The sequence below is a fragment of the Heptranchias perlo genome, chromosome 30, assembly GCF_035084215.1.
Source record: "Heptranchias perlo isolate sHepPer1 chromosome 30, sHepPer1.hap1, whole genome shotgun sequence".
In the NCBI taxonomy this organism is placed as follows: Eukaryota; Metazoa; Chordata; class Chondrichthyes; order Hexanchiformes; family Hexanchidae; genus Heptranchias; species Heptranchias perlo.
Genome location: NC_090354.1, coordinates 31,074,209 through 31,089,040, shown reverse-complemented (window position 1 = coordinate 31,089,040; position 14,832 = coordinate 31,074,209). Strand labels below are relative to the sequence as shown.

At 46.6% G+C, this 14,832-nt stretch overlaps 1 protein-coding gene across 1 annotated transcript in view; it reads left to right on the top strand.

Annotated features, from left to right (window-relative positions):
- Positions 1-922: 922 nt before the first annotated feature.
- Positions 923-14,832, top strand: part of LOC137300083 (potassium voltage-gated channel subfamily H member 6-like) — a 94,247-nt gene continuing 80,337 nt past the window's right edge. The window contains exons 1-2 of the mRNA XM_067969178.1: positions 923-1,021; positions 8,039-8,464. Of these exons, the coding sequence (XP_067825279.1) occupies positions 923-1,021; positions 8,039-8,464 (525 nt within the window). The remainder of the gene's footprint in view (positions 1,022-8,038; positions 8,465-14,832) is intronic.

Sequence of the window (14,832 nt, the reverse complement as noted above, 5' to 3'; positions counted from 1 at the left end):
CACTCTCTGGATAAAGAAGTTTCTCCTGAATTCCCTATTGGATTTATTAGTGACTATCTTATATTTATGACCTCTAGTTTTGGACTCCCCCACAAGTGGAAACATTTATTCTACATCTACCCTATTGATCCCTTTCATTATCTTAAAGACCTCTATCAGGTCACCCCCCAGCACTCTCTTTTCTAGAGAAAAGAGCCCCAGCCTGTTCAGCCTTTCCTGATAAGTATATCCTCTCAGTTCTGGTATGATCCTTGCAAATCTTTTTTAGCACCTTCTCCAATGCGTCGATATCCTTTTTATAATATGGAGACCAGAACTTTGCACAATGCTGCAGTGTGGTCTAACCAACATTCCACACAACTTTAACACAACTTCTCTGCCTTTCAATTCAATCCCTCTAGAAATACACCCCAGTGCTTGGTTTCCCTTTTTTATGGCCTTATTAACCAGCGTCGCTACTTTTAGTGATTTGTTTATCTGCACCCTGAGATCCCTTTGCTCCTGTACCCCATTTAGACACTTATTATCCAAGCAGTATGTGGTCTCCTCATTTTTCCTACCAAAGTGCACCACCGTACACATATCTATATTGAAATTCATCTACCAATTACACGTCTATTCTGAAAGTTTATTAATGTCTTCTTGCATTTTGACACATTCTTCCTTTGTATTAACTATACCTGTATATTTGGTGTCGTTCCCAAATTTTGAAATTGTATTTTCAATTCACGAGTCGAAATCGTTAATATAAATTGTGAACAACAGTGGTCCAAGCACCGATCCCTGTGGAACACCACTTCCCACCTTTTGCCAGTCTGAGTAACTACCCCAGTCTCTGTTTTCTGTTTTGTAGCCAGCTTGCTATCCATTCTGCTACCTGTCCCCCGACTCCACATGCTCTGACCTTAGTCATGAGCCTATTATGCGGTACCTTATCAAAGGCCTTTTGAAAATCCAAATAGATTACATCTACATTACTCCTATCTACTCTTTCTGTTACTTCTTCAAAGAATTCAATAAGGTTGGTCAAGCATGATTTTCCCTTCTGAAATCCGTGCTGACTATTCTTTATCATATTTTTGTTTTCTAGATGTTTTTCTGTTACACCTTTGAGTTACGATTCCATTATCTTTCCTACACCGACATTAAGCTAACTGGTCTATAGTTCCCTGGACTTGTTCTATCTTTTTAAATATAGAAATAACATTAGCTGTCCACCAGTCCTCTGGCACTATTCTTTTTACGAATGAATTTTTATATATATGTAATAGTGCCTCTGCTATCTCTTCACTAACTTCTTTTAATATTCACGGATGCAATCCATGCGGACCAGGGGTTTTATCCTCTCTGATTTGATTAGTTTATCAATTATCTCCCCCATTTTCTATCTTAAATGTCTTTATACCATTTGGCTAGTTTGTTCTTGTTTTTTAGAGGAATATATTTTTCCTGAACTCTATTGATCACCGTTTTAAATATTTCCCACTGCTGTTCTATCTCTTTGTCAATTTTTTTCCAGTTTACCTTCCCCAGTTCCATTCTCATCCCCTCAAAATTAGCTTTTTACCAATATATTACTTCGGTTTTTGTCTTACTTATATCTTTCTCAATCATTATTTTAAACCTTATTGTTATGATCGCTATTGCCTAAATGTTCCCCTATATTTACTTTTCTTATTGGCTCTGGTTCATTTCCCATTACTAGATGCAGTAGTGATTCCTCTCTTGTTGGGCTTCTCACATACTGGGTAAGAAAGGAATCCTGTACACACTAAAAACCCCTTTCCCTTTCCCTACGTCTTTTTGCCAGTTTATTTGTGGGTAGTTGAAATCTCCCATGATTATTATTCGCTGTTTTTTGTTCATTTCAAAAATTTGGTCATGGGGTGGGAGTGAGGGGGGAAGACCACCAGTGGGTCCCAGTTGTGTCCCTGCACCAGCTGGTGGGCCTCCTTTCAATGGGCATACCAGCCACCGCGGTTCAACCAGGCCAGGGAAAAAGTAACGCCTGATCTAAATTGAGGACCTTTTATCCAGAACATCTCAGTGACTTAGAAACACAGAATCATAGAATCATAGAAAGGTTACAGCATGGAAGGAGGCCATTCAGCCCATCGAGTCCGCGCCGGCTCTATGCAAGAGCAATCCAGCTAGTCCCACTCCCCTGCCCTATCCCTGTAGACCTGCAAATATTTTCCTTTCAAGTACTTATCCAGTTCCCTTTTGAAAGCCATGATTGAATCTGCCTCCACCACTCCCTCGGGCAGTGCATTCCAGATCCTAACCACTCGCTGTGTAAAAAAGTTTTTCCTCATGTCGCCTTTGGTTCTTTTACCAATCACCTTAAATCTATGTCCTCTGGTTCTTGACCATTCCACCTATGGGAACAGTTTCTCTCTATCTACTCTGTCTAGACCCTTCATGATTTTGAACACCTCTATCAAATCTCCTCGCAACCGTCTCTGTTCTGAGGAGAACAACCCCAGCTTCTCCAGTCTATCCATGCAACTAAAGTCCCTCATCCCTGGAATCATTCTAGTAAATCTCTTCTGCACCCTCTCTAAGGCCTTCACATCTTTCCTAAAGTGCAGTGCCCAGAACTGGACACAATACTCCAGTTGTGGCCAAACCAGTGTTTTATAAAGGTTCATCGTGACTTCCATACTTTTGTACTCTATGCCTCTATTTGTAAAGCCCAGGATCCTGTATGCTTTTTTAACCTCTTTCTCAACCTGCCCTGCCACCTTCAACGATTTGTGCACATATACCCCCAGATCTCTCTGTTCCTCTACCCCTATTGGACCCTCTAGTTTATATTGCCTCTCCTCGTTTTTCCTGTATCACTTTGCATTTTTCTGCATTAAATTTCATTTGCCATGTGTCCGACCATGCCACCAGCCTGTCCATATCATAGAAACATCGAAAATAGGAGTAGGAGTAGGCCATTCGGCCCTTCGAGTTGCTCTGCCATTCAATATGATCATGGCTGATCCTCTATCTCAATACCATATTCCTGCTCTCTCCTCATACTCCTTGATGCCTTTTGTGTCTAGAAATCTATCTAGCTCCTTCTTAAATATATTCAGTGACTTGGCCTCCACAGCCTCCTGTGATAGAGAATTCCACAGGTTCACCACCCTCTGAGTGAAGAAATTTTTCCTCATCTCAGTCCTAAATGTCTTACCCCGTATCCTGAGACTGTGACCCCTCGTTCTGGACCCTCCAGCCAGGGGAAACATCCTCCCTGCATCCAGTCTGTCTAGCCCTGTCAGAATTTTATATGTTTCAATGAGATCCCCTCTCATTCTTCTAAACTCAAGTGAATATAGGCCGAGTCGACCCAATCTCTCCTCATATGACAGTCCTGCCATTCCAGGAATCAGTCTGGTGAACCTTCGCTGCACTCCCTCTATGGCAAGTATATCCTTTCTTAGGTAAGGAGACCAAAACTGCACACAATACTCCAGGTGTGGTCTCACCAAGACCCTGTATAACTGCAGTAAGACATCCTTGCTCCTGTACTCAAATCCTCTTGCAATGAAAGCCAACATACCATTTGCCCTCCTAACTTTTTGCTGCACCTGCATGTTTGCTTTCAATGACTGGTGTACAAGGACACCCAGGTCCCTTTGTACATCAACATTTCCCAATCTATCACCATTTAAATAATACTCTGCCTTTCTGTTTTTTCTTCCGAAGTGGATAACTTCACATTTATTCACATTATACAGCATCTGCCATGTATTTGCCCACTCACTCAACTTGTCTAAATCACCTTGAAGCCTCTTTGCATCCTCCTCACAACTCACAATCCCACCTAGTTTTGTGTCGTCAGCAAACTTGGAAATATTAAATTTGGTTCCCTCATCCAAATCACTGATATATATTGTGAATAGCTGGGGCCCAAGCACTGATCCCTGCGGTACCCCACTAGTCACTGCCTGCCACCCCGAAAAAGACCCATTTATTCCTACTCTCTGTTTCCTGTCTGTTAACCAATTTTCAATCCATGCCAGTATATTATCCCCAATCCCATGTGCTTTAATTTTGCACACTAGCCTTTTATGTGGGACTTTATCAAAGGCCTTCTTGAAGTCTATCATTATCCTCCTCACTGTTTACTACCCTTCCAAGTTTTGTGTCATCTGCAAATTTGGAAATTGTGCCCTGTACACCCAAGTCCATGTCATTAATATATATCAAAAAAAGCAGTGGTCCCAGCACTGACCCCTGGGGAATACCACTGTACACCTCCCTCCAGTCCAAAAAACAACCATTCACCACTACTCTCTGTTTCCTGTCCCTTAGCCAATTCTGTATCCATGTTGCTACTGCCCCCTTTATTCCATGGGCCGCAATCTTCATGATAAGCCTACCATGCGGCACTTTATCACACGCCTTTTGGAAGTCTATATACACCACATCAACTGCATTGCCCTCATCTACCCTCTCTGTTACCTCATCAAAAAACTCTATCAGGTTAGTTAAACACGATTTGCCTTTAACAAATCCGTGCTGGCTTTCCCTAATCAATCCACACTCGTCCAAGTGACTGTTAATTCTGTCCCGGATTATTGTTTCTAAAACTTTCCCCACCACTGAGATTAAACTGACCGGCCTGTAGTTGCTGGGTTTATCCTTACAGCCTTTTTTGAACAAGGAAGTAACATTTGCAATTCTCCAGTCCTCTGTCACCACCCCCCGTATCTACGGATGTTTGGAAGATTATGGCCAGTACCTCCGCAATTTCCACCCTTACTTCCCTCAGCAACCTCGGGTGCATCCCATCCGGACCAGGTGACTTATCTACTTTAAGTACAGCTAGCCTTTCTAGTATGTCTTCATCATCAATTTTTAGCCCATCCAGTATCTCAACTATATTTTCCTTTACTGAGACTCTGGCAGCATCTTCTTCCGTGGTAAAGACAGATGCAAAGTATTCATTTAGTACCTCGGCCAGCCCCTCTGCCTCCATGAGTAGATCTCCTTTATGGTCCCTAATCAGCCCCACCCCTCGTCTTATTACCTATTTACTGTTTACATGCCTGTAGAAGTCTTTTGGATTCCCTTTTATGTTGGACGCCAGTCTATTCTCATACTCTCTCTTTTTGCCCCTCTTATTTCCTTTTTCACTTCCCCTCTGAACTTTCTTTATTCTGCCTGGTTCTCACTCGTGTTATCAACCTGACATCTATCATACGCCCCTTTTTTCCGCTTCATCTTACTCACTATCTCTTTCATCATCCAGGGAGCTCTGGCTTTAGTTGCCCTGCCTTTTTGCCATGTAAGAATATACCTAGACTGTACCCAAACCATCTCCTCTTTAAAGACCGTCCACTGTTCAATTACAGTTTTGCCTGCCAATCTTTGATTCCAATTTACCCGGGCCAGATCTGTTCTCATCCCATTGAAATTGGCCCTCCTCCAATTGAGTATTTTTACTTTAGAGTGGTCCGTGTCCTTTTCCAATAGCTATTCTAAACCTTATGAGACTATGACCGCTGCTCCCTAAATGCTCTCCCACTGACACTTGCTCCACTTGATCCGCCTCATTCCCTAGATCCAAGTCCAGCAATGCCTCCTTCCTCTTTGGGCCGGAAATCTACTGGTTAAGAAAGTTATCCTGAACACATTTCAAAAATTCCTCCCCCTCTGTGCCCCTTATTATTATTATTATCCCTGTCTATATTAGGATAGCTGAAGACCCCGTTATCACTATTCTATAGCTTTTGCACCTCTCTGTCATTTCTCTGCAAATTTGCTCCTCTATATCCTTCCCATTAGTTGGTGGCCTATAGAATACACCCAGTAGTGTAATGGCACCTCTTTTATTTGTTAACTCTAACCAAATAGATTCTCTCCTTGACCCCTCCAGGGAATGCTCTATCTTGAACCAAATCGCAGTCCTCCCAGTGACTGACACCTGCTCGCAGGTCCTCCCAGTGACTGACACCTGCTCGCAGGTCCTCCCAGTGACTGACACCTGCTCGCAGGTCCTCCCAGTGACTGACACCTGCTCGCAGGTCCTCCCAGTGACTGACACCTGCTCGCAGGTCCTCCCAGTGACTGACACCAGATCGCAGGTCCTTCCAGTGACTGACACCAGATCGCAGGTCCTCCCAGTGACTGACACCAGATCGCAGGTCCTTCCAGTGACTGACACCAGATCGCAGGTCCTCCCAGTGACTGACACCAGATCGCAGGTCCTCCCAGTGACTGACACCAGATCGCAGGTCCTCCCAGTGACTGACACCAGATCGCAGGTCCTCCCAGTGACTGACACCAGATCGCAGGTCCTCCCAGTGACTGACACCAGCTAAACACAAGGAGATATGTGAGAGTGGACCTGGTGCTGCTCCCTCCCTATGGAGAGAGGCCTGACACTTGCAGGTTCTTCCCTCCCTGTCTACGGGGAGAGACCTGGCCCCTTCCTCTTCCTCCCTGTGAGGAGAAAAGTGGCCCCTTCCTCTTCCTCTCTCCAGGGAGGCATGGTGGGCAAGGGATGCTGGGAAAATGGCCTTTATTTTAAAACATGGCTGACTTGAACGTGCTACTTCCGTCACAGCAGAGCTGGAGCAGGAAATCCGTCTCCATCACACCCGTTATGTTATCTGACTGGGAGACATCACAGAGCCAAACTTCTATAAATAGGTCTGTACAATTAATTGAAAAATAAGTATCATTTAAAGATCTCCTCCCAGGGGGTTAAAAGGAAGTAATCATTTGATTTTTATTACTGTATAAAGTTTATGGCTCGGTGCTCCTTCAATGCAGTGAGGGAAAAACAATTCTCTTAATTAAATTTTCATTTTATTCCACTTAATGATTTTATCATGATCTCCTTCTTCACACAAAGGGGAGTGGAAATCTGGAACTCTCTCCCCCAAAAAGCTGTTGAGGCTGGGGGTCAATTGAAAATTTCAAAACTGAGATTGATAGATTTTTGTTAGGCAAGGGTATTAAAGGGTGACGGAACCAAGGCGGGTAGATGGAGTCAAGATACAGATCAGTCATGATCTAATTGAATGGCGGAACAGGCTCGAGGGGCTGAATGGCCTCCTGGAGGAACTCCTGTTCCTATGTTCCTGCTCTGATCAGAAGCTGAGAAGTTTCAGAGCACAGAGTGGTCAGAGAGGGTAAGTCTGTGGTGGGATTACTAATGTTCAATATGCTCAAGAGGCAGAACTTTTTAATTACCTCCCGAATCATGAAACATAATAAAAGGTCACGGCTGAAAGGAATAGTGGAGAAGTTCAGATAAATCAGGTAGTTCGGGTTGCCAGCCCTCCAGGATTGTCCTGGAGTCTCCAGCAATTAAAGATGAATCTCCCTGACACTGTTATCAGTAACCCAGGAGAAAAATCTCCTCCGATCACTTTCCTTGTATCCCTCACATCCTCTACCCACTTCCAACTCCGTACCTGTCCCTGGAAAAAAAACTCATTCTCCAAGAAAGAACATACATTCATATAGCTCCTTTCATGACCTCAGGACATCCCATAGCATTTCACTGCCAATGCAATGCATTTGTAGTGTAGTCACTGTTGTAATGTAGGAAACGCAGCAGCCAATATTGCGCACAGCAAGATCCCACAAACAGCAATGTGTTATTGACCAGATAATCTGTTTTTAGGTGTTGGTTGAGGGATAAATATTAGCCAGGACACCAGCGGGAATCCCCCTGCCCTTATTCGAAATAGTGCCAGGGATCTTTTACATCCACCTGAGAGGGCAGACTTGGTTTAATTTCTCATCTAAAAGACAGCACCTTCAACACTGCAGCACCCCCTCAGTACTGCACTAAAGTGTCAGCCTGGATTATAAGGTCAAGTCTCTGGAGTGGGTCTTAAACCCACGACCTTCAAACTCAGAGTCAGAGTCAACTCAGAGGCTACCCACTAAGCCATGGCTGACACCAACTATAGTCCTCCAACTGGCCCAGATCAGCCAACTCAGCACAGACCAAGGGCTCGAACCTGGTGACATTCCAGTCTGGGCAGGTCAGTACTCACCCGTCATTGTTTCTTCTGTGTTGTAGGTCCTCTCGCTCGGAGCTGATGTACTTCCAGAATATAAACTGCAAGCCCCCCGCATTCACAAGTGGACTATTCTTCACTACAGCCCTTTCAAGGCGGTCTGGGACTGGCTCATTCTCCTGCTGGTGATGTACACCACCATCTTCACCCCGTACTCTGCCGCCTTCCTGCTCAACGATCAGGAAGAGGAGAAGTGGCGGGAATGTGGCTACTCTTGTAACCCGCTGGCCATTGTGGACCTGATCGTGGACATCATGTTCGTCATCGACATCATCATCAACTTCCGCACTACCTACGTCAACAAGAACAATGAGGTGGTGAGTCACCCAGCGAAAATCGCCATCCATTACTTCAAGGGTTGGTTCCTCATCGACATCGTGGCCGCCATCCCATTCGATCTTCTTATCTTCAGATTTGGGTCCAATGAGGTAATTCAAAACAGTGGCCGTCCAGGGCCGTGGTGTTTCACAATGGAGTCTCGTGTACTGGTACATTGAGTTACTTCAAAACTACAGCACGGAAACAGGCCCTTCGGCCCAACAGGTCTATGCCGGCATTTATGCTCCACACGAGCCTCCTCCCTCCCTACTTCATCTAACCCTATCAGGAGACCCTTCTATTCCTTTCTCCCTCATGTGTTTATCCAGCTTCCCCTTAAATGTATCTATGTTATTCACCTCAACTACTCCTTGTGGCAGCGAGTTCCACATTCTCACCACTCTCAGGGTAAAGAAGTTTCTCCTGAATTTCCTGTTGGATTTATCAGCGACTATTTTATATTTATGACCTCTAGTTTTGGATTCCCCCACAAGTGGAAACATCTTCTCTATGTCTACCCTATCAAACCCTTTCATTATCTTAAAGACCTCTATCAGGTCACCCCTCAGACTTCTCATTTCTAGAGTAAAGAGCCCCAGTCTGTTCAGCCTTTCCTAATAAGGATATCCTCTCAGTTCTGATATCATCCTTGTGAATCTTTTTTGCACCTTTTCCAATGCTTCTATATTTTTTCTGTGGTATGGAGACCAGAACTGTTCACAGTACTCCAAGTGTGGTCTAACCAAGGTTCTATCTGCTACTTTTAGTGATTTGTGTATCTGTACTCCAGATCCCTTTGCTCTTCTATCCTGTTTAACCTCTTATTATCCAAGCAGTAAGTGGCCTCTTTATTAATCCTACCAAAATGCATCACTTCACACTTATCTATATTGAATTTCATTTGCCAATTACACACCCATTCTGCAAGTCCATTATTATCCTCTTGCATTTTGATGGTAGGGCCTGGGTTCACAATATCTCCCTGCACACGCAGAAACACACATGCACTCACACACACATACTCACACACACAAACACACACACATGCACACGGACGTGCACTCATGCACACACAAAGAAACACACACGCAGAAACGCAAAAGCATGCACATGGACACGAATGCACAGACATGTGCACATACACTCATATACAAACACACACACGCATAGGCACAAACAGACAGATACGTACACAGGCACACATACACGCACACACAGATGCACACACATACACTCACACACTTACACACAAACACACTTACACAGGTGCCACACACCCCTCAACAAACACAGATACACAGCCACACAAACATACATACATAGACACACGTACTGTGACACACACCCATACACAGAACAACAAATACAAACACACAAACAATTACACCCACACACTGGCCCACACCCCTGTCAGTAGCTATGACAACAGAGGGGGGGGTAGTGCTGCAATGGACTGGTCCACTGACACTTGCTGTCTAGACTGATACACGGAGCTTAGTCACTTGGGCAAAGTCCTGGACAGCTCCCAGCACCTATGGAACCACAACTGTACCAGAGAGTCAGGGCCGAGGGGAGAGACAGTGGAAAAATAACACCAGGGGAAGTCCACAGTGTGTGTCTGTCTCGATGGCTCTCTCTCTCTGTCTCACATCCTCCTCCACAATTCTCTGTGTTTCTCTCTCACTCTGTCTCTCTCCACCTGTCCCGACCTTTCTCTCCCTCTCGCTTTCTGGTTCTCTCCCCTTCTCTGCCTCTTTCTATCCTCCTCCCCATCTATCTCTCTCTCTCTCCCCACTGCTTTCTGCCTCTCTGTCTCCCTCTCTCTCTCCCCCTCTCTCTTTCTCTCTCAGTGATTTCTCTCTCTCCCCCTCTCTCTGTCTCCATCTTGCCTTCCCTCTCTCTCTCTCCCCCTCTCTCTAGCTCTCTCTGTCTCTCTCTCCCCCCCTCTCTATCTCTCTCTCTCTCTCCCCCCTCTCTATCTCTCTCCCCCCCCCCCTCTCTCTCTCTCCCCTCTCCCTCTCTCACTCTCTCTTTCTCCGCCCCCTCTCTCTCTCTCTCCCCCCTCTCTCTCTCTCCCCCCTCTCTCTCTCTCTCTCTCCCCCCACCTCTCTCTCTCTCTCTCTCTCCCCCCCTCTATCTCTCTCTCTCCCCCCCTCTCTATCTCTCTCTCTCTCCCCCCTCACTCTCTCTCTCTCTCCTCTCTCTCTCTATCTCTCTCGCTCTCTCCCCCCCCCTCTCTCTCTCTCCACCCCCCCCCCTCTCTCTCTCTCTCTCCTCTCTCTCTCTCTCTCTCCCCCACTCTCTCTATCTCTCTCTCTCCCCCCTCTCTGTCCCCCTCTATCTCTCTCTCTCTCCCCCCCTCTCTCTCTTTCTCTCTCTCCCTCTCTCTCTCTGTCACCCCCTCTCTATCTCTCTCTCTCTTCCCCCCTCTCTCTCTCGCTCTCTCTCTCCCCCTCTCTCTCTCCCCCCTCTCTCTCTCTTCCCCCCTCTCTCTCTCGCTCTCTCTCTCTCTCCCCTCTCTCTCTCTCTCTCTTTTCCCCTTTCCAGTCCGAGTTGATGAGGTTACAATCAGACTGTTGATTAAGAGTGAATCACATTTCAGATGAATCCAACAGCTGACAATTTCCTCATGAAATCACATCAGACAGTGACCTCTGAGCCCCCGCGGGGACAGCTGTTAAACGTGCAGGAGCTGTCAGCACCAGGCTGAGGTGTATCCCATTATCTCGCTCACAGGCACCAATCCGCACTCCAGCTTTGGCACCAAACTTGGATCATTCCAGCTTCAGAAGTACAGGCCTTGTACACAACGCCTGAGTGTGAAAGGGACACTTCAACAATCGATTCCAACCCTTGCTCTCAGCAGCCGGCACTGAGAGTGCAATCCAGGGGAGAGAGAGTGTCAGGACTGGGCTGTGAGTGTGTCAGGACTGGGCTGTGAGTGTGTCAGGACTGGGCTGTGGGGAGTGTGTCAGGACTGGGCTGTGTGGAGTGTGTCAGGACTGGGCTGTGGGGAGTGTGTCAGGACTGGGCTGTGAGTGTGTCAGGACTGGGCTGTGGGGAGTGTGTCAGGACTGGGCTGTGGGGAGTGTGTCAGGACTGGGCTGTGGGGAGTGTGTCAGGACTGGGCTGTGGGGAGTGTGTCAGGACTGGGCTGTGAGTGTGTCAGGACTGGGCTGTGGGGAGAGTGTCAGGACTGGGCGGTGGGGAGAGTGTCAGGACTGGGCTGTGGGGAGTGTGTCAGGACTGGGCTGTGGGGAGTGTGTCAGGACTGGGCTGTGGGGAGTGTGTCAGGACTGGGCTGTGGGGAGTGTGTCAGGACTGGGCGGTGGGGAGAGTGTCAGGACTGGGCTGTGGGGAGTGTGTCAGGACTGGGCTGTGAGTGTGTCAGGACTGGGCTGTGTGGAGTGTGTCAGGACTGGGCTGTGAGTGTGTCAGCACTGGGCTGTGTGGGAGAGGATCAAGGACTGTGAATTTGCGGGACTCATTTTGATCTGTCTGAAACAGAGCGGGGGTGGGAAGGGATTTTAAAAACCACCCAGCGTGTATGTAAAATGGTGAAAACATATAAAGCACCTTTCACGACCTTTCAAAGTGCTTTACAGCCAATGAAGTAGTTTTGCTGTGTAATCACTGCAGGAAACTACAGGAAACGCGGCAGCCAATTTGCGCACAGCAAGCTCCCACAAACAGCAAAATGAGATAAATGACCAGAAAATCTGTTTTAGTGATGTTGGTTGAAGGATAAATATTGGCCAGGACACCAGGAGAACTCCCCTGCTCGTCTTTAAAATAGTGCCATGGGATCTTTTATGTCTGCCTAAGAGGGCAGACAAGATCACGGTTTAACATCTCATCCAAAAGACAGCAACCACCTCACGGGACTGCCACCTCACGGGACTATCACTTCCCGACGATATAACTTGTGTGTGGTTCAGTACCACACAGGCCTGTGCCTTTACCCACTGGGGAGCCATTTTGTCCAATTGAAGCTCCTCACTTCAGGATCCATGCTTCTATTCCCTGTTTTCATCAGGACACACTGCCCCACGTGCCATTTACTTGCCAAAATCGCCTGCCTCCACCTGAAAGCAGAGTGCGTTGTGACCTCAGGGGAGAGCAGCACCACCTCCTCGCCACACCGAGGGAATCTTCTCCCCGCTTCTCCCCGCCATGTCGCAGCCCTGCAGGCCCCAGCTCTACAACTCCCATTTCAGTGCTGCCTGAGAGTTACACATGGGCCTGTGTGTGGAGCATTCTCTGACAAGCTCAGCCATTTTGTGTGCAAGCCTGTCAGACTCTGAGTAACCTGGTCAGCCTCAGTCAGGGAGGCTACTTGGAGCAATCTGGGGCACACAAGAATTGGGAATAGTTGGGAGATCCAGATCAACCAGCAAATCCGTGCAGTAATTTTTTTTTTTTTTAGTTGTTCACGGGATGGGGGCATTACTGGCGAGGCCGGCATTTATTGCCCATCCCTAATTGCCCTTGAGAAGGTGGTGGTGAGCCGCCTTCTTGAACCGCTGCAGTCCGTGTGGTAGCGAGATTGTACAACTGAGTGGCTTGCTTGGCCATTTCAGAGGGCAATTAAGAATCAACCACATTGCTGTGGGTCTGGAGTCACATGTAGGCCAGATCTGGGTAAGGATGGCAGGTTTCCTTCCCTAAAGGACATTAGTGAACCAGATGGGTTTTTATGACAATCTGGTAGTTTCATGGCCATCATTACTGATACTAGTATTTTAATTCCAGATTTTTATTTAATTAATTGAATTTAATTAATTGAATTTAAATTCGCCAGCTGCCGTGGCGGGATTTGAACTCATGACTCTGGATTTTAGTCCAGGCCTCTGGATTACTAGCCCAGTAACATAACCACTATGCTACCGTACCCTATGCCCCCACTGCCCAGGGACTCTCAGAGACTGGCAATGAGTGTCTGGGGAGTTTGCAATCACTCCACTGAGGCTGAAGCCTCTGAATGGCAGTCGGAGGTGTCTGGAGAACAGCTGGAAGTCGAAGATTTGAGCGATAACTAGAATGGATCAGACAGCACAAAGATGCAATCCTGTGAATCTGAAGCTTGGAAGAGGATAAGAACATAAGTATTAGGAGCAGGAGTTGGCTATACTGCCCCTCGAGCCATTCAATAAGATCATGGCTCATCGTCTACCTCAACTCCACTTTCCCGCCCTATCCCCATATCCCTTGATTCCCTTATTGACCAAAAATCTATTGATCTCCATCTTGAATGTACTCAATGACTGAGCATCCACAGCCCTCTGGGGTAGAGAATTCCAAAGACTCACGAACCTCTAAGTGAAGAAATTTTTCCTCAACTTGATCCTAAATAGTCAGCCCCTTATCCTGAGACTATGACCCCTAGTTCTAGACTCTCCAGCCAGGGGAAACAACCTCTCAGCATCTACCCTGTCAAGCCCTCTAAGAATTTTTTACATTTCAATGAGATCACCTCTCATTCTTCTAAACTCCAGAGAATATAGGCCCATTCTACTCAATCTCTCCTCATAGGACAACCCTCTCATCCCAGGAATCAATCTACTTGTCTGAAGTGCCCCATAATCCTGGATGATGCCAATAAAAAAAGATGTTAATGTTGACATGTTGAAATAAAAATAGAAATTTCTGGAAATACAGAACAGGTCAAAGCCGAGATCCTTAATTTTTTGTTGGTAAGTTTATCAAGGGGTATGGAGTGAAGCGGGGAAATGGAGTTGAGGTACAGATCAGTCATGATCTAATTGAATGGCAGAACAGGCCCGAGGGGCTGAATGGCCTCCTCCTGTTCCTATGTTCCTATTTCAGAGCTGTTCACTGCACCCCCCCCAGCCCCGAAGTGTTACCTCATGGATCCTTCCACTGCCTGCCGCCATCTGAATGTGGAGAAACAGCCCAGTCCAAAAAAAATAAGTGTCCTCGCTGAGACAGAGCCTGAGCCAGAGGATATCTGGTCCCCATTTCAGACCCAATGTCCAGCACAATGACAACAGGCCACACGCAGCCCAAGCCCAGCGCCAGACTCCGGCACCAGCCCTGCTATCCAGCTAAAGTGACGCAAACAATAAGGTATAACAGACATCAGCACTGCAGCAGCCAGCCACAGCGAGAAGCTCAATCCCACCCAGCAGACCCAGACCCTGGGGCATCTGTTAGTCACTGTGTAAGGTTCAGTCTCAGTGTTTGCATAACAACAGACACTGCACTCCAGAAAGAGTCATTCATTGTCAGAATCAACTTTGAGATGTTTCAACTTAAGTATTTTTTCTCTCTTTCTCTCTTTCTTTCACTCCCTTTCTGTCTCTCTTTGTTTCTTTTCTCCCTCTATCTTTCTGTCTTCCTTTCTCTCTCTTTTTCTTTCCCTCGCTCTTCTCCCTCTCTCTGTTTCTTTCTCTCTGTTTCTTTCTCTCTTCTCTCTCTTTCTTTCAGATGCTAACTTACCTGTGGTGCATTCCCAGCG